The following is a 19999-nucleotide window of genomic DNA, read 5'->3' on the forward strand; positions in this document are numbered from 1 at the left end:
GGATGTTTGACAGAGAGAGCAGCACCCCCTTCTGGTCAGTTCCCAGCTCTGCGCAGAGCTGAAAGCACTCTCCCTTTTTTGAACCCAGCCCCGCCTCCACTACTCTGTTGGGGTCCCCTTTTGTGATGTACCAGCAGGCTATACCTTCACCTTAAGCACAAATGCTTTATTGTCACCTTAGGGTTCTCAGGCAGGTGGGGCAGTTGCAGGTCAGGGGTGGGCAGGGAATGTCCCAATGGCATAGTGAGTTGATGGCAGAACCAGGATCAGCCCTTAGTTCTCCTTCTGTCTCTCGACAGCCCCCCCCAACCCCCACTGCCCTTCGGTGGCTGGGATAGGGTGCACGTGGGTCATTCATGGGCTTCTTCAGATGAATTATCTGTCCTGAAGGAAGGCCCCCCCCAGTAAGCTCCCCCTACATCCTCTCATAAGTGCCTTCATTCTGCATCCTCCTTTTTAGCCTGTTAATTGAGAAAGTTTAAAAATTAACAATCATACTTGGATGGTCAGTACCACACCCGGGAAGGTCCTGTACCCCTGTGCTGCTTGTGCCAGCCTCCAGCCATTTTTCTGCGCCATAGGGCCTCTCTGCCCAGCGCCCTGTGCTGGCTGAGCCTATCAATCCATGTACTGGGCCCTTCAGGCCCAAGCCCTGCACATTCTCTGTCCTCCTGCTGCCCCTCCTACAGCGGCCCTGCTCCGCCTCTCCCAGCTGCCTCCACTTCCCACCCCCCACCCCCCAGTTCAGGCCAGGGCTTGGTCTTCTGCTGCATTCTGCCTTCGGGGTCACGTGCCCCCTGTGGGCGCACCGTCTTACAAACCTCTTCTGACTCTTTGATCTCAGCCCTTGGCAGGGCTCTTCGGCCTTCCAGTCAGCCGACCCGGGCCCAATTCCAAAGCGAGAGTTTGTCCCTACCCATCCTGCGACCTCATCTCCCCGGACAGGAGGGCGGGGGAAGAGGCGCTGACTTCAGAACCAGCAGCTCTGTCCACACGAGCCAGCGCCCCAGACTCCCCCCCCACCCCAACCCCCCGACCGCAACAGGGCGGGGCCTGGCACGGGGCGGTTTTGGGGCTGGCACGGCGCCCGCGCCCTCAGTTGGAAAGAAAGTCTATGGCGGCGCGCACGGAGCGATTGGTGCTGACGTCGACGGCGGTGACCTTGATCTCGGTGTCGCCAAACTGCATGGCGGCGCGGATCTCGCGGCGGCCGGGGGACGCGCCGTCGGAGGGCTCCAGCTCGAGGCTGAGCGCGCCGCACTTGCGCACGCCCGGGTCGGTGATGAAGCGCGCGTCCTCGGCGGCGCAGCAGTACAGGTTGATGAGCACGCGCCGCTGGCCCGGCCGCGCCGGGCAGTAGCTGCGCCGCACCTCCTCGCCCAGGGCCACCGACTGCTCGGCGGCCACGAAGCGCTCGAAGACGTCGGTGCACCAGCGGCGGCCGTCGCGGACCAGCAGTTTCTCGGGCGGGTGGCGCCCGGCCACGAAGCGGTTGAGCACGCCCACGCCGTAGGTGAGCGGCGAGCGGCGCACGCGCACCACGCCCGGCGCCTGCCCGAACAGCACCGCGCCCTTGAGGATGGTGAGGCCCACGTCGTGCGGGACCACCACGCGCAGGCCGCGGGCGCCCAGCGCCGCCTGCACCGCGTGCTGCAGCACGGCCGACTCCGCAAAGCCGCCCACCAGGAAGAGCAGCTTCACGCCCTGCACCTCGGGCCGCGCCAGCACCGCCTCTGCGGGAAGGGGCGGGGGGGAGGGGGGAGAAGGGAACGCGAGGTGAGAGAGCGCACCGGCCTCCGAGACCGCCACCCTGAGGCCACAGGCACCTCCCCTCCGCCATCCTGTACCCAGCTGGCAACTAGAAACTGGTTCCGTCACCCTAAAACGGTAGCCGGGTTCGGAGGAAGAAAAACACCGAGAGTTTTCAGTGAGTGCTTCGGGCAGTCTTCACGGGCTCTGCTTCCCCTGCACTCTACCCCCTTTCCTCTCGCACCACGACGTGGAGGGCGAGATAAGGATATGCATTTTCATGTACTAAGTGCCTCCTGCCGACTGTGTGCACATCTCTAGTATTTCAGCTCCCTGGGATGACAGTTTTGGGGACCCAATACTATCACCCCATTTTATAAATAAGCAAACCGAGGCATCAGGGGTTCTTTCACAGTCAGAAGAGAGACTATACACATCATCCCTCCGAGTTCTTAATACCCACGACACTGTGTCCTCCAGGTGTTTCAGGTGATTCTGGGTCTCATTCCAGTGTATGGATGGGTGGAGGCTTCCAGGCACTAATGGGGAGGAATCATTCCTGCATCTGAGTGTGAATGTGGGGGTCAGTGGAGGACTCAAGCTCAGGCACTCACCTATGTGCTGGATGATCCCACTGACCGTGGGCTGAAAGAGCTCGTTCATGGCCTCGCAAGACATCCTGAGCATCCCCTGCGAGGACCACTTCACGAAGTTCACGCTGTTGGTGAAGAGGGCACAGGCTTATCGGTGGGGTCTGGGGTTCTACCCCTGCTCCAGGCCAGTGGGCCTGGGCACTGACTGCATATTGTGTGTTCTCCCAGCCCCACTCCCTCAGGGGCTTTAGGCGCCTGCCTGCTCAAGTTCCAGGCATGAAGCCCCAGGAGAGGAGCCTCCCTTTGTCTCTGGGCAGAAGAACCAAGGCACACTGGCTGGCACGGGGTGTGTGTGTGTGGCGGGGGGCGGGGGGGCGGGGGGAGGCTGCCGCGGTGCGGGGAGGAGAAAGATGTCGGCCCTTCCCCCAGTTCCTGCCGCGGATTCTAGCTGGGATGCTCATGCCCCTCTCCTGCTGTTGGCTGGCAAGAAATGTGCACGGGTCAGGTGGGGCAGACTCTGGGGCCCACATGCTCCCTTGCAGGGGCTTTCCCCATCCGCAAACCCTGCTTGAGCCCATGGTCCCCGGACCCACCTGCTCCGGCGCAGGGCTGTCTCCACGTTGTGGCCTCGCTGTTTGCGGTAGAAGTCGATGAAGGAGAAAGGCAGCGAGATGTTGAGCGCCCCTGCGCGGTGCGGGCCCGCCGTGCGTTTGCGGGCCTCGAAGGCGATGGTCAGATCCACCCAGGCTGCCGGCCGTTGCCTTTTGAAGGTGGTGATGAAGTCCTCGCCGAAGATGCGGCCCAGCAGCTGCTCAAAGGCCAGGTCCACGCCCACCGCGCCGTAGGGGCCGCCTGGGGTCGGGCAGGGGATAGAGAGGGAGTCAGTGCAGAATCTGCCGCCAGGGGGCGTTGGCGGTACCAAGGGTGCTGCCTGGCGGGCTACTCACCAGATGCCTTGTACAGTTCCTTGAGGGTGCCATGCGGCTGCTCCAGCTGGTGCACGGTCAGGTCCACAGTGCCTCCTCCGCAGTCTGCCACCACGTAGCGGTCTCCTGCGGCGGCGAGCGTGAGCACGCACTCCTGGCCCGCTTTGCACCCTCAGCTCTGCTTCCCTTCCAGATTCACCCAGCCCCCAGCCCTGCCCCAGACCCGAGCCTTGCCTGCGGGGAGGATGGGGGTGGGAGTAGCTGTAAGGGGCTTCCAAGTGCTTAAACCTTAGGCTACCGGGTAGGGACGCAAGGTTTTGGGGGAAGGTGTTTCCAGGACTCTGCAACTTCATCCGTGGAGAATCCCCAGGAGAAGTGGGAGTCAGGGGCGCGGCTGAGTGGTGTGGGGATGCAGGTGACCGTGACTGCCAGGTTAGGTGCAGCTGATGGAGGAGTAAGGGCGGGGTTTCTAGGGGCTAGAGCCCACTTCGCGAATGTTCCCTTGCCCCCTATCAGTGTATGTTCCCCGCAGGACCCGAGAAACGCCCCTCTGTCCCTCCTTCCCCACCTGCTTGCATCTCTGCCCACAGCTCTCCGACGCCAGACTCCACCAGGAACGTGCGGCTGTGGCGGGACCGGCGCAGCTGCTCGCGGGCTGGGGGTCGAGGGACAGCAGGACAGTGGGGTTAGAAGGAGGTGCCTCTGCTGGCACGCTCGGCACCTCCCTCACCAGCACCCTCCATGAGCATCTGGACCAGCCAGTTCTCCTGAAACTCCTGCTCTACGCTAACTAGGAGAAGGCAGTGCTGAACCTCAAAGGGTCCGGAAAAACCCGATGGGGTACGCTCCGGTGTTGGGACCAACAGCTGAGGGGAAGTATTTCTGGCTGCAGGACATTCCCTTAATGCAGGCCGGCTCATGGCAGGGCAAAATTGGGGTTAGGACAGTTTGGCCGGGGGAGGAGTTCCTGGGGGATCCAGGGGAGCCCAGGACTTGGGACCTCTTCTAGTCATGGGAGACAGCATCTGGGAGAGTGACTAAGACTGACCACAGCTGTCTCAGTGCCCAGTCCTGGTACTGGGGCTTGAGCTTGGTAGCGGGAACTCGGGGCTATTGTGGGGGGAACGGGGATGACAGCTATGTACCAGGGTGGGAGAGGTGGCTGCTTCAGGGGCTGCTGAAGAGAAAACTCTTGAAGACCACCTTGGCTCAGAGTGGGGGCTGACTTCCTCCTTTGTCAGCACCTCCCCTCGGGACAGGTTGTTTCCCCTACCTTCAGATTGAGGACTGGGGCTGAGTCCTACCCTCCTCAGACAATGATCTCCTAGGGCAAGGTGAGATCTCTGTCCTCAGATTGGGCTCCCCCAGCTCAGGGCCATGCCTCCTCCCTCAGACTGAAGTCCACCAGAGATGTTTCTGCCCTCTCAGATTGGGCTGGAGTGGGGCAGGGGGTTGTCTCCTCTTGATGTCGGACATGGCCGAGCCTCTGGCCTCAGTGACCCTCTGACCCTCCCAGGGCAAATGTCATACCACTGGGCAGTGCCCCTGGGGGCAGCTCACCCTGCCGGAAGCTGGAATCAATGGAGCGGCGCTCACCCAGGCGTCCACTGCCTGGAGCGCGGCTGCTTAGGTCCAAGAGCTGGTGTAGACGCAGCTTGCGGCAGTAGACAGAGGCAGCCTCTGGCTCCAGGGCGATGAGGAGTTGCTCTGCATCCTCCCTGGACACCAGGCCAGCCTGGGGATAGGTGGTGGGCAGGGCCAGGGAGCTCCATGGGCCAAGTGTCACACCTCAGATGGCACCTCTGGGCAGGCAGCCAGGGCCTGGGGGGCTCCCCACCTCCTCCCCATCACACCCCAACCATGGTAGGCCTCTCAGGCCCCTCCATGCTGCACAAATTTGGAGCTCCCTCAGAGCTAGCCTGTGACCAGCCTGGGGAGGGGCACGGCCACAGCCAAGAATACCATGGGGTTGCCCAGCAGGAAGAGACTAGACAGTGAAAACCTAGAGCACCTGGGATCTGCCCCTCCAAGCTGCCCAGGGTGGCCCAGGCTCTGGCAAGGTCCCCTTCACAGGTGCAGGGCTGGCCAGCTGCGCACCGGCTGAGGGTGTTAGCCCAGACTCTAGCACAGTGTGTACGGGGTGTAATGGCCAGATCACCAATTAGAGCAGATGGTGTGTGCGTGGGGAGGTCCCCTTTGGCTCACTGAACCCTCTTCCTTCACCAGGCTGGTGTCAGACAATAGCCACACTCCCCACTCCCAGGAGAACTTTGTTCCCCAAGAATCGGATATAGGCACCAAGAGACAAACAGTGAAATTGCAGACACCAGGCCAGGCCAGTTGTGGGGAGAAAAACACCTGGGATCTGTTACTTCCTGTATCAGGACAGGGGATCCCTCCCCCTGTGGGAAGTACTTTATGGTTTTGTGGGATTCCCTGGATTCTGAGCAGGTGGGGGTTGGGGATGGGTGGGTATGGAGACTTCCCGCCCAGGGCCAGCCCTTCCTGAACTGGCAGCCTGGGACCAGTGTGGGAGGAAGCAGGGTAGATAAACTGGCAGGGGGTACTGGGGGGGGTGTTTATTCTGGCTGGGCACAGCCTTGCTTTCATCCTGGTCTCTGCAGCGGGGATGCCCACTACCTCAAGGTTAGCTCCTTCCGGTGACAAGCGTAGGCACCCACAGACCTGGCACCTGGGGCATGCCTGGCCCACAGGTGTGTGGGGGTTGGGGGCTCTGGTATCTTCCAGGGAGTGCACCGGCAGGCCTTTTGGAGGTCCTTGGGTGTCCCCCAAGGTCCCAGGGGGAGGACCAAGCCATGAGTCTTCTCTGGGAGGCTGTGCTCCCCTTCCCCCCATCTCACTGGAGGTGGGGGGACTTGAGTTGTGCGCCCCCCCCTTCTCCAGACCTTTAGGCATCTCTTACAGTAGGAAGCCCAGCAAGCATTGGTCCAAATCACCTCCCTTCATAATTTCATCGCCCTGTTTCTCCTGCTCAAAGACTGACAGTGGTTGGGGCTCGGTGGTGGTGGAGTCCCTGGAAAATACTGGTGCTGGCTGAAGCGGATGTTCTTGGTGCCCTGCCCAGCTACTGTGTGTTGGCTCCCAGCTGCCCCCTTCTCTGGAGAACTGCCCTCAGCTGAATGGAAACCACCTCACTTGGAGAAGTTTCCCCCACACCCCCGGGAACCAATGACAGGCTGATATGGATCCAGAAAAAGCCAAACGCCTTGCCTCACTGTGGTCAACTGCTGGGTACAGCTCTTCCTCCAGTCCTCTCCACGGGATCAGGCTGAGGCTAGACTCCAGCTGAGACCACGTTCCTGCTCAGCTCTTTCTCCTGCCCATTTCCCTCACTCTTTCTCCTGAGAGCCCTTCTTCAATACGCGGCATGCACAAGAATCCCTATTTTGCGCTCTGCTTCTAGGAAACCTGACTTAAGACACCGGCTAGGCTGGCCTGGGCTGTGCCTCTCATCCCCTCTGCTCTCTGTTCCAGCAGGCTCGCACCCTCTCCTGGTGGCAACAACCCTCCAAAATGCCCAGCAGGGGAAGGCCGCAGGTCTTTACGCAATGACTGGTCCCAAGGGTGGTGGGTAAAGGAGGGTCTTGGGGGCCTCCCTGGAGCCCTCCTGAGTGACGCCCCCTGCTCTGTCTGCCCGTCCTCACCAAGTAGGCAGCCTCACGCATGAACTGCTTGGCAGGTTGTTTCCAGATGGCGGGCACCGTCAACACCCAGCGCACAGTGTCCTTCTCTGGCAGCAATGGGCACTGCTCCCTCAGCTCCTGCAGCAGGAGGGGGTAGCGAGGGGTAGGCTGGCTTGGGTTGGGGGGGGGTATCTTCAGCCTTCTATTTATGGGAGCTGGAGTTGCTAATCAAGCCTCAGGAAGGACTTCCCAGCTGAGTGGGAGGAATTCCTAACGCCCCCCCACCCCCAACACCTGTATGTCCCATGCAGGCTCCATCCAATGGGAAGGCAGGGGCTGGAGAAGGTGATTTCTGACCCCTGCTGGATAGGCTGAGAGGAGACGATGGACCTGGGGGTCCCTGCCCCGGGCCGCAGCGCACCTGAAGGGCATGCTCCTTGAAGAAGCGCAGGGCATGGGCGAACACCTCCAGGGCAGGCATTTTCTTTCCATTTACAGCCTCTAGCTGGGTCTTCAGGGTGAGATCCTGGCAGGGTCATAGGCAATTCTGCAGAAGGCCATAGCTCTGCCCCCACTTCCTGACGACCCCTCTCTGAAAATCACCCCATTTCGTGCTGCTTCGCCTCTGGAGTGTCCTCGCTAATCCCACATTAGTTCTGTCCCCAGCCCCTCTCGTTAGCCCCGCCTCTCCACTAATCGGGGGCCTCACCCCCTAGCCCTGCCCCCTCAGCCTCTCCTCACCTTTTACCTTTGCTCCCCCTCCGTGAGCCCCTCCCTTTCCACTCCTGGCCCCGCCCCCCTGGCTGGAGCGGCCCGGAGCCAGAATGTGCCTTACAGTGGTGCTGTGGATCTTCATCTTGAACTTCTCGAAGTAGAGCCAGTCCCGCGCCTCCTCAGGGTCCAGATCGTGGTAGTAATCGCGGGCGGTGTAGCCAAAACTGTGAAAGGCGCCCTCCGGGGTCAAAAGCAGGCAGGTGGGGGTCTTCTGGTGGGCCACTCCTGGGTCCCCGCCCTCCCATTTCCTGTGGAAGCACAGGGCTGTCAGTGTGGTCGGCGAAACCCTCCCTTCGTGGGGTTGGGTACCGGGCTCTGGGATCAGCTCTGTGATCTTGGGCAAGCCACCTAGCTTTCCTACATGTAATATGGAAATAATAATAGTACCTACCTCTTAGGGGTCTTGTGAAGATCGTGCTTGGCATCCCCTTAAATCTCCATAAATGCTGCTCATGGGATCCTGCCTATCCATGGGGCCACAGGACCCCTCAACATCCTCAGCTCCTGCTTCCTCCCATGAGGTACACCGTTGGACTTCACCTCCCTGTACTCTTAAGCAGCAGCAAGCCATCATCCACCTGCCTGGGTCTGGCCTCCTGATGTATCCCTAGAGGACCCTCACAGAGGCTTTCTCCCAGCCAGACGGTTTGCCCTCCTCTCGGCTATCTTCCACCGCCAAGCTCCTTCAAGGCATCGATCATTCCTATCTGACCCACCTTGGCAGCTACACCCAGTTGACTGCACCTCCAGCAGGACCCCAAAACCTGAACGAGATTCCAAACCTCCCCATCTGCAGGTGCCATCTGGAATTCCACCCAGAACACCCTGTCTAGTTCATTGGCCTGGCAACTTCTTTCTCCCCTTCCTCTGCCTTCTCTGATGCCCTGACCCCTCTAGGCCAAGCTCATCCCTGCAGCCTTTAGGGGAAGGAACTGGGAATCCAGGCAGAAGGAACAGCATGTGCAAAAGTTTAGAGGTGTGGAAGAGCCAGGAGAACGAGCTATAGGCTGGCTCAGTGTGCAGCTGGAAAAAATGCAGGAATGTTAAAGTCAGCTAAGGAAAAGCATCAAATGCCATATCTGAATTCTGTCTTGATGGGTTTTAAGTAGGAGAATGAGGAATCATAACCACATCTGCCATTAGAAAGGTCACTGGTTGACCTTTGTGGTGGCAGCAGGGGTTACCGGCATTCAGTTGCTGGTACGCAGCTTTCTGTTTACGCCCAGGAGCTACACACCCTTGAGGTGACTGGCCAGGGCACGATAGCCCAGATCAAGGCTCACACAGACTTGTTGGAGGGCATCACTCCAAGGAGATCAAGTCCTGCTCCTGGCAGGCACACCCCTAGACGATGAAGCTACCAGGGCCAGTGTGGGGTGGAGGCTCCGACCACTCTGGAAGTAACCATCCACATGCTTGGAGGTAAAGTCCATGGTTCCCTGGGCCATGCTGGGAGAGTAAGAGGGCAGACCCAAAGTGGCCAAACAGGAGAAAAAGAAGACAGGCCAGGCCAAGCAGTGGATGCAGAACTGGTCTTTGTTAATGCTGTGCCCGCCTTTGGCAAGAAGAAGGGCCCCAGTGCCAACTCTTAAGTCTTTAGTAATCCTGGCTTTTGCTAATAAAGCCACTTAGCCCAGTTAAAAAAAAAAAAAGAAGAAGAAGAAGAAAGAAAAGAAAAGAAAGAAGAAAGAGAAAGAAAGTTCACTGGTCCCCATGTGGCAACAGCCTGGAGGGGAGGAAAAATGGAGAAGGAAAACCAGAGAGGAGGATATTGCTACCATCCAGGTGAGAGAGGGTGGGGCTGAACTTAGGGGTGGTGGCCATGGAGAGAAGTGACTGGGTGTTCCAGAGATATTAGGGAGATAGAAATGGCAGGTCTTGGTGGCTAGTAGGGTTGGGGAGGGTTTGGGAGGAAGCCAAGATACCCTCCAGTTACTTCCTGTGACTGTCCCGTCCACAGGACAGCGTCCTTTCTTGGTCCTCAGCCCCAGCATGGAGTCCAGCATGGTTTCCGTCATGTGTGCTGACGAGCATGCCAGCTGGGATGCCCTGGAGCTCCTAGAGGGCTGTAAGTGCCCAGATCTTTGTGGCCTTATGTGGATGTGGACGGAGCAGGGAAGGGGGAAGGACAGTTCATGCTTATGCAGCTGAAGTCCCTTGTATCTTTGGGGAAGTGACCCTTATGTTTGTCTCTCCATCCACCCTGCCATCTACCCTCCCAGGCCTTGGGAAGCCCCTCGGCTCCCTGATCCCGGTTGGGGTTGGAGCTTTGGGGTCTTCTAGAAGGGTCTTCCACCTACTGGCTGCAGCTTCACTAAGAATCCTGATCCTTCAAAGGATCAGGGTCTTGAGACCTGGAGGGGAGTGTCAAAAAATGTACTGTTCAAATAAAGCTCGACTAATCAGAATGGGTTTTTTGCCCATCTCTTTCCTAACAACTGTGTGACCTGTTAACTCAGCGAACCCTCTGATCCTTCACGTCTTTGTCCTTCACTGAGGTGTTCAGCCTAGGAATCTGCCTGTCTACCGCACACAAATCCCAGCACAGGTTTTCAAGGAAGGCTATTCATTGCAGTACTTTTTGTAATAGTGAACAATTAGAGGGGAAGAAACCTCCCAAAACCATCAATAGAAAAATAGACGAATCATGACACATCTGTACGTAGGACACTATGCAACTATTAAGAGAAATTGTGGCTTCAATAGGAGCTGATAGGAAGAACAGGCCTGTCAACTAAGATGCGTGCCCTGAGCCCAAGGGAGCCGGGCGGCTGCCTTGCTTTTGTTGTTTGCTTGGTTCCTTTATCTTTTTCCTTTTTAAAGAAAAAATAAAGCAGGTGGATTTGAAAGAAAAAAGAAAAAAGAGAAATTGTGGCTTTATGTGTTGACGCGAAACATCTACAAAATAATGTTGAAAGTTTAAAGTAAGGCAAGTTGTAGGATATCCCACTTTTATTTAAAAAACACATATATGCGTGTGTGTTGGGGATGGAGGGAGCTCGGGGCAGACTCCATGTGTCCTCAGTGACAGTCCTTCTGAGACCAGGCCCATCCCAGGGAGTGAGGACCCCCGCCCCCAGCTCCCAGCCCAGCCCCCCTAACCTCATCACGTGGATGGCTTCAGGATCACTGGCAAAGCTGAAGGCGTAGCCACTGGAGGTGGTGCCAAAGTCGATGGCCACCACCACGGAGAAGGGAGCACGCTGGGGGGCCCGGGCCTCGGGCTTCTGTGAGGGCGAGACCCAGAGTTAGGCAGCAGCCAAGGGCTGCATGCCCGAGCCCCTCCTCTCCTCTGGCTGTGGTCCAGACTGGCCCTGCCCCGGTCACCTGCCCGGGCTCCCCTCCCCTCCCCAGGCTCCAGGCTGAGCCCCAGAGCGACCAACTGCTCAGAATCCCAAGGCCTCTCAGGTCACCCTCTGCAGCTTTTGGCTTAAGCTCCTGCTTTCCTCTTTGGGTTCTCTGCCTGCCTTCTGCCTGGCCAGCCTGAGCCCCACCCCCCTCACAGCTCCTCGGGGCAGCTTCGGTAACACATGGACCTGTGTATATTTGACCCCCCAGATCTTTGTGGCCACAGTGAGACAACCAGACTCCGTTGGTTTTATGGCAGAGGAGAAAGGCTGTGCACAGGCCCACCGTGGTTCCTTCCTTCTCCCAGGCCAGGCCTGGGCTCCCTGAGAACAAGGGGATCCCCAGGCTGGATCACTAGGGTGAGGCCATCCTGGGTGGGGTGACCCAGGGAGTTTGAGGGAGGTTTATATCCTGGATACTTCAAGCTAGTAGTTTCCAAACTAATTTTTAGCAATGTGTCTTGTCTTCCCCAGATATAACTTGTATTCAGGGAGGGCTGTGGTCCACAGGAAGGGGAGCAACTCTGGGAGGCCCACTGCTCTGAGGACCTGAAGTAACTACATGCTCAGAAGTCTCCCTGCCCTAGGCAGGCTCTGGTCCATGGATGGCATCCTGGAGCGGGGCTGTTCGGGTGTTAGTTACGTTAGTCACCTGAGTAGAACTGTTACCCCTACAGTCCAAGGTCACCTGAGGCTAAGTCTTCTGGGGGAGACATTAACTGGAATGTGCAGGGGCAAGAGGCATGGCGCCACCCCCAGGCCAGCCCAGGCCCTGCCAGGGCTCTGCCAGACACCAGGCCAAGTTCTCTGGAGCACGACTCCTCTCCATAGCACCCAGCCACCCACCACCAGGATCCCTGCTCCCAGGCTTACTGGAGACTGCGAGGGTGTGAGTGGGGCGATGCCACAGCTTTCCTGGGTTCGTGGGGAGCCAGGCGGGCTGGGCACGGGGGACCGCTCGGGGCTGGAGCCTGCAAAGAGAGGGCAAGTCACTCTGGCACAATCAGGGTAGGGGCTGGTGGCTGGGCACTGGGAGGTTCTCCATCAGTCCTTGCTGCACTGAGGCAAGGGGCACCCTGCTGGGGGAGGAGGACTAGTGGGGGAGGGGAGGAAGGACAAGACGGAGGCAGGGGCAGACTGAGGGCCTGTTATCAATTTGAGGTGACCTCCCCCTGAAGGGTGGCCCATGCCTCACCTGGTGACTCCTCGTCTTCCCAGCATCCCTCAGACGCAGCAGGGGAGGGGAGAGACAGAGAAGCATTATGGGGGATGGGGGAGACTGAGTCCAGAGAGAGAAGGGCAGGAGAGATGGGGTGGGTGGGCTCCTGGGGTGGAGGTGAGGGTGGAGGGTAGAGAAACCAGAAAAGGTGGGGAACTACAGATGGAACTGAGCAGGAGGTAGGGCTGCTCCCCTCCCTGGTAGACTTTGACCACATGGTTCTAATCAGGACCCAAAGGAGCCACCCTCCCTTCCTCCCTCCCTCCGCTAAGGGCCAAGAACAGGCCCAGCTGGTGGGGATCGAGAAGGGGAATAGCACTTCTCCCAGCCCAGCCCTCAGCTGGGGGGTGTCCACAACACTAGGAAGTTGGATTCTGAGCCGCCCTTCCCCATGACACACAGAAGCCTGGAGCCAGCATTTGGGGGCAGGAGGCCCCACTGAAACCCTCTCACAGGCCCAGGACTGAGCTGGACCTTTGCTGGGAGGAAGCAGAGCAGCTCCAGAAGGCAGCCCAAAGCCTGGCTTGGAGGATCACGCAGCTTAAGGGCCTGCCTGGCTGGTCATCCCTAGGTGTGGGCTGGGGCTCATCACCACCACACTGGGCTCTGCTAAGGCCCCTGCCGGGGGTACTGGGGCTGCCCTGAGATTCAGGTGTGGGGACAGGGAGGTGGCCCAGGAGGCTGATGGGGTCTGGTGTGAAGACCTGCGGACACGTCGAACTGGTCTGGCTGGCTTTAGGCTGAGCCAGGGCCCGGGGCCTGTGTTCCTTCAGCAGCTGTCCTGCCCTGAGCCCTGACAGGTCCCAGTTTCCCTGGCCTTGGAGTACGCGGGAACATATGTGAGGCATGAGGGGGACTCAAGGAAGTGCCTGGACCAGGCCAGAGTCTGTCTGGAGGTGTTGGAGGGGCAGGGTAGGGGGGTGGCTCTCCCAGGGCTCCTTCTTTCTAGGCAGCCGGCACGGGCTTGGGCCCTGCCACCAGCTCCAGCCCGAGGGGCCGAGTTGCTGTGGCTGGAGCCTGGGAAGGGAGGCAGGAAGGAAGGCCCAGCCCACCGGGTCTTTGTTAATGGACTTCCTGAGGAGTGTCCCTCCTGCCTCCCGGCCTGCCACCCCTGCAGAGAACGCGGAGCCAGCTCCCAGACCCGGCCACAGGCAGATGCGGGTGTATACATGCAGGGTTCTGTGCGTGCAGAGCCAGCTGCCAATACACACTCCCACACAAGGCCCTGCACACAGAGACCTGCCCACAGGCAGGCAGACACACACGCGCACACACACGCACACGCACGCTCATACCAGGTCCCATGTACACAGACCTGCTCAAGACATGCTCACGCACACAGTCCTGGGCACACAGACCCACTGGGCACACACACACTCACAGACACAGTCCTGTGTGCACCAAACCCCCTGCACAGACACACTCGCTCAGCACCCTCTTCTGGGAGACGCACCCGTGTGCAGACTGGGGGTGGGTCGCGGTGCCAGGGTGAGTGGGGTGGTGGGTCAGGGCCAAGGCTGTAGGGGGTGGGGGGGCGGGCAGGGGAGAGTCTTACCGAGGTACAGCCCCTGCAGGCCCATGTCCGGGACAGCCAGCATCTTTGCAGGCCCTGTGACTGTGAGCAGGAACAGACAAAACAGAACGGCATTTATTTGTTCCTTTGTTTCCTCTCTGAATGCTTATTTATTTTATTTGTTTACTTTTGGCTGGAGCCCTTTGAAGCGAATCCAGGCATCATGTTGTTTCACCTATAAATTCTTCAGTACATTCCGCTAACAGATAAAGACTTTAAAAACATCGTCACATCACCGACCTGATGTGTGACAATATTAACAGTAATTCCTCAGGCTCATCTAACGTTCAGTCCCACAGTCCCCGCTTGTCTCAAAAACTTAACAGAGGCTTTGTTGCGACCAGGATGCTCCTAAATGTTTTCAAGCGCCCAGTCCGTGCCAGGTGCTAGCGGACATCAGCGACCCAGAGAGACACTGTTCCTGCCCCTGGAGGCCCACAGCCTGGTGGGAAAACTGATCATAGTCAGATAATCACCCAAGTGAATTTGAGATTACAAACGATGCTGTCAAGGTCACAGCTGGATACCAACCAGGCAGAAAGGCTTGGTACGGCTGGAGAGAGAGGCTGGGCCGATCCTGTAGGCAGGCCCCTGGGGACCTTATTTTATTTATTTATTTATTTATTTATTTATTTATTTATTTAATTTAATTTTTGAAGATTTTACTTATTTGAGAGAGAGTGAGAGCACGAGCAGAGGGGAGAGGCAGGGGGCAGGGAGAAGCAGACTCCCCCCGCTGAGCAGGGAGCCCGATTTGCTGAGCTCGATCCCAGGACCCTGAGATCATGACCTGAGCCAAAGGCAGACAACTGAGCCATCCAGGAGCCCCTTGGGGTCCCTATTTCAGATCCGGTTTTATATGAAGGGCAACAGCAGATCTGGAAAGGTCTGAAGTACCAGAGCAGAGGTGGGGGCATGACTAACCCTGCATTTTAAAAAAAACCCCTGGCTGTATGGAGGGTGCAGATTACAACAGGCGGCAGGGAAGCAGAAGCCCTACCAGGGCTCCAGGCGACAGAGGATGGTGGTGGCTGTGTGTCTTGAGACAGAAGTGGAGTTCTGAAGTTAGAGGTTAAAACCAACCGGGCTGACAGAAGATGGCCGGATTGGATATGGGGGCTTAGGAAGAAAAAGATGTCAAGGGTGACATTGTCCAATTTGAGCTATGAGGTGGACAGTGAGGTGGACACTGGCGAAGGTGGGGCTGGCAGGGGCAAGGGGCAGAGTTCTGGGTGCAGTTTTGCAACTGCCAAGAGAACAGACCGAGGAGCCAGATGATGTATGATGCAGAGGTCAGAGAGAAAGCGGAGGTGGAGAGGCGCATTTGGGAGTCACGGTCACGGGAGGCCTGGCGGGGAGTCGTGGGGGAAAAGAAGGGAGCACCAGCACAGAAAGCTGGCTGGAGGAAGGCGGGCTGCCCGAGGAGACTGGAAGCCTGCTATGGTTCCGGGAAGATCTCAGATCTAAGAGATGCCCCTGAAGCTAGATGCCTTTAGAGGTTATTCGATGAGCCTCAAAACACCTGTTTTAATGGCCCAGGGCCAGCATTTCGGCAGATTGATGGAAATGGGGTAGAAGTCAAGGGAGCCTAGGCGAGAAGGGAGCACAGGGGAGGAGATCGCAGTGGGCACTTCCAAGAAGCTTGGCTGACCTCAGGGGCTGGTGTGAAGGTAGTAGCTGGAGGAACAGCAAGCCTGAGGAGGGGAGGATGGGTATGCATTTTCTTCTCTACGATGGGAGGAACCTGAGTTTGTGTCTGTGAAGTTCTAGGGGCCAGGCTAGAGGCAGCAGCACTGCAGCCCCCGAGAGCTGTCAGAAATGCAGAACCTCAGGCCCGGACCAAGAACCACTGCGTCAGAACTTGCATGTTAACAAGATCCTAGGTGGTTCTGGGCACAGTCGAGTTTGAGAGGTGCCACTCGACGTGTCCCTGGGCCAGTCATCACCCACGCTATTGGCCTCAGCTGCGGGCCTGGCAGCGCCCCCCAAACAAAGGTGAGGCTGCTCAGAGCCCACTCCGTCTCTGTAGCCAGTGGCCCGAACAGGAGGTTTTGCTAACAGAACACAGGCAGACACAGGTCTGGGCACCGTCACATGCAATCACACGCATGCACACACCCTTGCTCACACACAGTTGACACAGCCCAGCCCAGGGAGACGGACACTCAGACATGTCCAGAATACTCCCCCATGGCCAGCACCATAGAGATTTCCAGACACATGCAATCCTGCTATCAGCAGAGGCGCTCTGCTGGATGCCCAGGAATGAGAATCACGGGAAAGTTAGGGGCTGCTTGTGGGCACTCAGAGCAGCAGGGTGGTGCTAAGAAAAGGGAAAGCAAATATCGGGCGTGGGTATGAGCCTTGAGAGCCAGGACAGGGGCTCAGCTCGGGTGTTCGGGAGGTGGTTCTCCCCAGCCCCAAGAGCTGAGTCTGCATCTCTTCCCAACTCTGCATTCATTGACAGGACATGGGCAACTTGAAATCAGCCATAATGGAAGCATTTACACCACAGAAATTGGCAAACACTATAAATTGGGTTTTTCTCCCTCTGACAGAGTTGATGGTAAAACATTTACCAGCACACAGCTGGATCAAGTCCACAAGGGAGAAGCTGACAACGCTGTGTGTACATTGTTTCGATTCTTCAGCCAACACTGAGCATTTCTTCGTGGCAGGCTCTGTGCTAAGTGGTTGAATGAATGAATGGATTTTCTGGACCAACGCTATTGTATTTGGAGGAGAATCAATCTAGAACCACCAGGAAAAAAAAGACTCCGGAGTCATCACTCTAAGCTGGATTCCATGTCCAAACTGTGCGCCTACAATCCTCCCAGCTATCTGGAGCTGCTCCAGTTATCTCCCATCTCTGAGTATGTGGGCACAGAGTGCTCCTACTCGGGGGTCTCAGGGCGGGCAAGGGCCTATTATGGCATCTGGCCAGAGTGCATCATGTCACCTCTCTCTGCTTCAGTGTCTCTCCTGTAAAATGGGTCACACAGGGGGCTTGTTAAGACTGACAAGTTCAGGGGCACCTGGGTGGCTGGGTCGGTTAAGTGTCTGCCTTCAGCACAGGTCATGATCCCAGTGTCCTGGGATCGAGCCCTGCATTGGGCTCCCTGCTCAGCAAGAGCCTGCTTCTCTCTCTCCCTTTGCTGCTCCCCCTGCTTGTGTGCACGCACTCTCTTTCTCTCTCTCTGTCAAATAAATAAATAAAATCTTAAAAAAAAAAACAAACTGACAAGTGCAGGTAAAGAAGGTGGTTGATAAAGGCAGGACTTGGACAGATGTGAGCAGTTGTTCTTTTCCTTCATGGTGTGGATTCTGAATTTTCTCTTGTTGTAAGTTTTTGGTCTTTTTCTTTTAAGATATTATTTATTTATTTGAGAGAGAGCATGAGCCAGGCTTGGGGGGGGGGAGGGGAGGAGGAGCAGGATTAGCCAGCTCACCAAGCCAGGAACCTGACACAGGGCTCAATCCCAGGACCCTGGGAATCATGACTCGAGCCGAAGGCAGACACTTAACCAACTGAGCCACCCAGGCGCCCCAGAAGTTTTTGGTCTTATTGAAACTTTTATTCTAATCATTCTGAGTTCTTTAGGGAGGAAGGGAGGGAGGACTTGAATCAATCTGTGTTAAAGAAGGAGGATCCTGATGATTCCTTGAGAGGTGGAGGTAGAAGGGGGTGGCAGCCTTATAAGTCTTTGGGACATCCCCCACCCTGCATTCACACCCAGAAACATTTAAGGAGAATGCTAATTATCAGGCTCAGGACAACACTGGTTCCCGAAAGCTATGACTGGGCAGTATCCACAGCTGGAAATGGGGCAGAGTAGACCCCCACCCCAGCGGCTCACTGATTTCAGACTGGTGATGCTTACGGGTTTGAGCATAACTGGGTGGGGCAGTTTGATTTACACAGAAAGTAACTTCATTTCCTGGCAACAAGCACAGGCTAAACTCTGGCCCTAGCCTGACCCCTACCCTACTCACCGACAGACCCTTAACCCTCCCACGGACTGACTCCCAGCCCTTGGCTTCGTATTGATCTCCCATCTTCAGCTTCACATTGACCCCTGGCCCCGACTTCTACCCAATAGGTATGACCTATCAGTCACCAGGGGCCAGGACAGGGTGTGGCTGAGTCCAAGGACTCCAAACCGGAGACTCCCATTCCAGAGTGCTTCCCAGACTCACAAAAGCCAAGGACTTCTGGCCTGATGGAGAACATTTTCCAAGAATCTCTTCCTGGGGAGGGGAAGTGAAGGCTGGGTACTTATGCCCCCAAAGAGCACCGAGGTAACGTGGTGTTGCTGGATTTCAGGGCTCCAAACATACCTGTCCTCTGCCCATGAGGACAAAGAGCCCACCCAGATCTTTACAGTACCCCTCCCTCCCTTGCACGCTTCCTCTCACTGGACCCTGCCTCTCCCATCCACTGTTCTCTGCTCAATATCCTGCCAGCTTGTCAACAGAATAGGACCTGTCAGCAGGCCGAGAGGCCACAGGCATTTCTCCCAAGCCACAGATTGGACCAACCAGGGCCAAGGACAGATGAGAAATGGCACCCGAAGGGCTGCCCCAGTCTGTCTCTGGAGAGGAACCCTCAAGGAGAGGGACCAGAAGGAGGCTGTGGGGTAGGGGGGTGGCCTCTCCTGCGCTGGGGCAGGGGGAGGCATAAATGGCCTCCCATGGCCCTTCCCTGTTCTCAACTTTTCTTTCCATACATCCTGCCCCACCCCCGCTGGATCCTCATCATTGCAGCAAAGCCAGTTCACAAACAACCTCTGTCCCACTGAGCCCAGGGCCCGAGGCCCCTCCCATCCTCTGCCCACCAGACCCCCATCACCTCCCTCACCTTCTGGGGCGCTTGCTCTCACGGGGAAGCCATATTTTAGAGCTCCCTCCCTCCCAGTCTCTCTGCCCCACACGAGGTGGCTCCACGGCCCGGCAGGGAGCCCAGACCCCACACCACCTGGGCCCCTGAGCCGGCCTCACGAAAGAAACCAGAGGTCCCTGTCCGGAGGCCTGCCCACACTCACACACTGTAGCATCCTGGCCACTCTGCCATTCTGGAGCTTCCCAAACCACAGGCCCTGGGAACCCCCTCCCCCCACCAGGTGACCCCCCCCCACACACACACACTCAACCTCCAGGTCTCCACGTCTGGCGTAGGCATTGTGTCCTCCACAAACTGGCTTACTGGAGCAGACCCCCGCCCCACTCCAGCCCCCGAGCCCCACCCCTACCGCGGCACAGGGCTCTCCTCAGCTCCCCCACTCTCCGCAGAGCCGGTGTGGGGTCCCGAAGCCCTGAGGGGAGCCCACGGTCGCCGCTCCAACTGCTTTTCTGAACCCGCAGCCCCACTGGAGAGAACAGCTTGCAGGATCGGTCCCCAGCCCGGCCGCCCAGGGTTAGGAAGTCTTTCGGGCGGCGGGGTGGGGGGTGTCGGCCGACAGCTCGGGACCGGCAGGACGGCACACTTCCCCGCCTTTCTCTTCTTTGGGACCCCCCTGGCGCCCAGAACTCACCTCCGCCCTCCCGACAGCTCGACCTCCGTCCACCCGCCTCGATGCCGGGCCCGCAGCCCGTGGCCGTGCCCCGCCGCTCGTGGCCGTGCCCCGCCGCGGCGGCCGCAGCCCTCGACGTGCGCCCAGCCCGCGCCTCCGGCTCGCCCCGCGCCGCCCACCCCGCCCGCCGCCCCTTGCCCCTCCCCCTCCCCCAGGCCGGATGGCCGCGCGCTCCCGGCCCAGATGTGCGAGGCCGGGGCGGGGCCTGCCTGAGCGGGCCTCTCCGAGGGGCCCACCCCGGCCCCGCGTCCCGGCCCTTCCCTGCGCCCCTCCAGCGCCCCTCCAGCGCCCCTCCAGTGCCCCGCCGCTGCGCCTCCACCCCTCCGCCCCGCCCGCAGCCCCGGGGGTGGGAGGGAAGGGTGAGGAGGAGAGGTGGAGGGAGAGAAGGGTGAGGAGGAGAGGTGGAGGGAGAGAAGGGTGAGGAGGGGCGGTGGAGGGAGGGAAGCGGAATTCCAGACCCCTCGTCGGCCTCCTGCGGCCAGCGGCCGAGGGGCTCTCCCTCCCCGCCCCAAAGGGCCCACCTCGGGGCTCAGCTCAGGTCAGCCCAACTCCAGAGCCTAGCCGCTGCGGAGGGATGGCCCTGGCTCGGACACCTCCTGTCCCC

General features: G+C 58.5%; 1 protein-coding gene and 1 pseudogene across 2 annotated transcripts; one reads left to right on the forward strand and one right to left on the reverse strand.

The window, feature by feature from the left end:
- Window positions 1-145: 145 nt before the first annotated feature.
- HSPA12B (heat shock protein family A (Hsp70) member 12B) lies at window positions 146-19507 on the reverse strand. 2 transcript variants are annotated; one of them, XM_036093214.2, is made up of 13 exons: window positions 19357-19507; window positions 13808-13867; window positions 11907-12004; window positions 10789-10913; window positions 7748-7934; window positions 7334-7438; window positions 6934-7050; window positions 4829-5003; window positions 3837-3923; window positions 3290-3394; window positions 2936-3194; window positions 2364-2467; window positions 146-1733 (listed from the first exon to the last, which is right to left on the reverse strand). In XM_036093214.2, the coding sequence occupies exons 2-13, from the start codon at window positions 13848-13850 to the stop codon at window positions 1096-1098; spliced, it is 2043 nt and encodes a 680-aa protein (XP_035949107.2). In that variant the 5' UTR covers window positions 13851-13867; window positions 19357-19507; the 3' UTR covers window positions 146-1095. The 2 variants fall into 2 exon arrangements, with proteins under 2 accessions (XP_035949107.2, XP_035949109.2); XM_036093216.2 differs by lacking the exon at window positions 7334-7438 and having other exon boundaries at window positions 19357-19473.
- On the forward strand, window positions 8817-10124 carry LOC144379316 (ubiquitin-like FUBI-ribosomal protein eS30 fusion protein pseudogene; annotated as a pseudogene).
- Window positions 19508-19999: the final 492 nt, after the last annotated feature.

This window comes from Halichoerus grypus, chromosome 10 (genome assembly GCF_964656455.1).
Source record: "Halichoerus grypus chromosome 10, mHalGry1.hap1.1, whole genome shotgun sequence".
NCBI lineage: Eukaryota > Metazoa > Chordata > Mammalia > Carnivora > Phocidae > Halichoerus > Halichoerus grypus.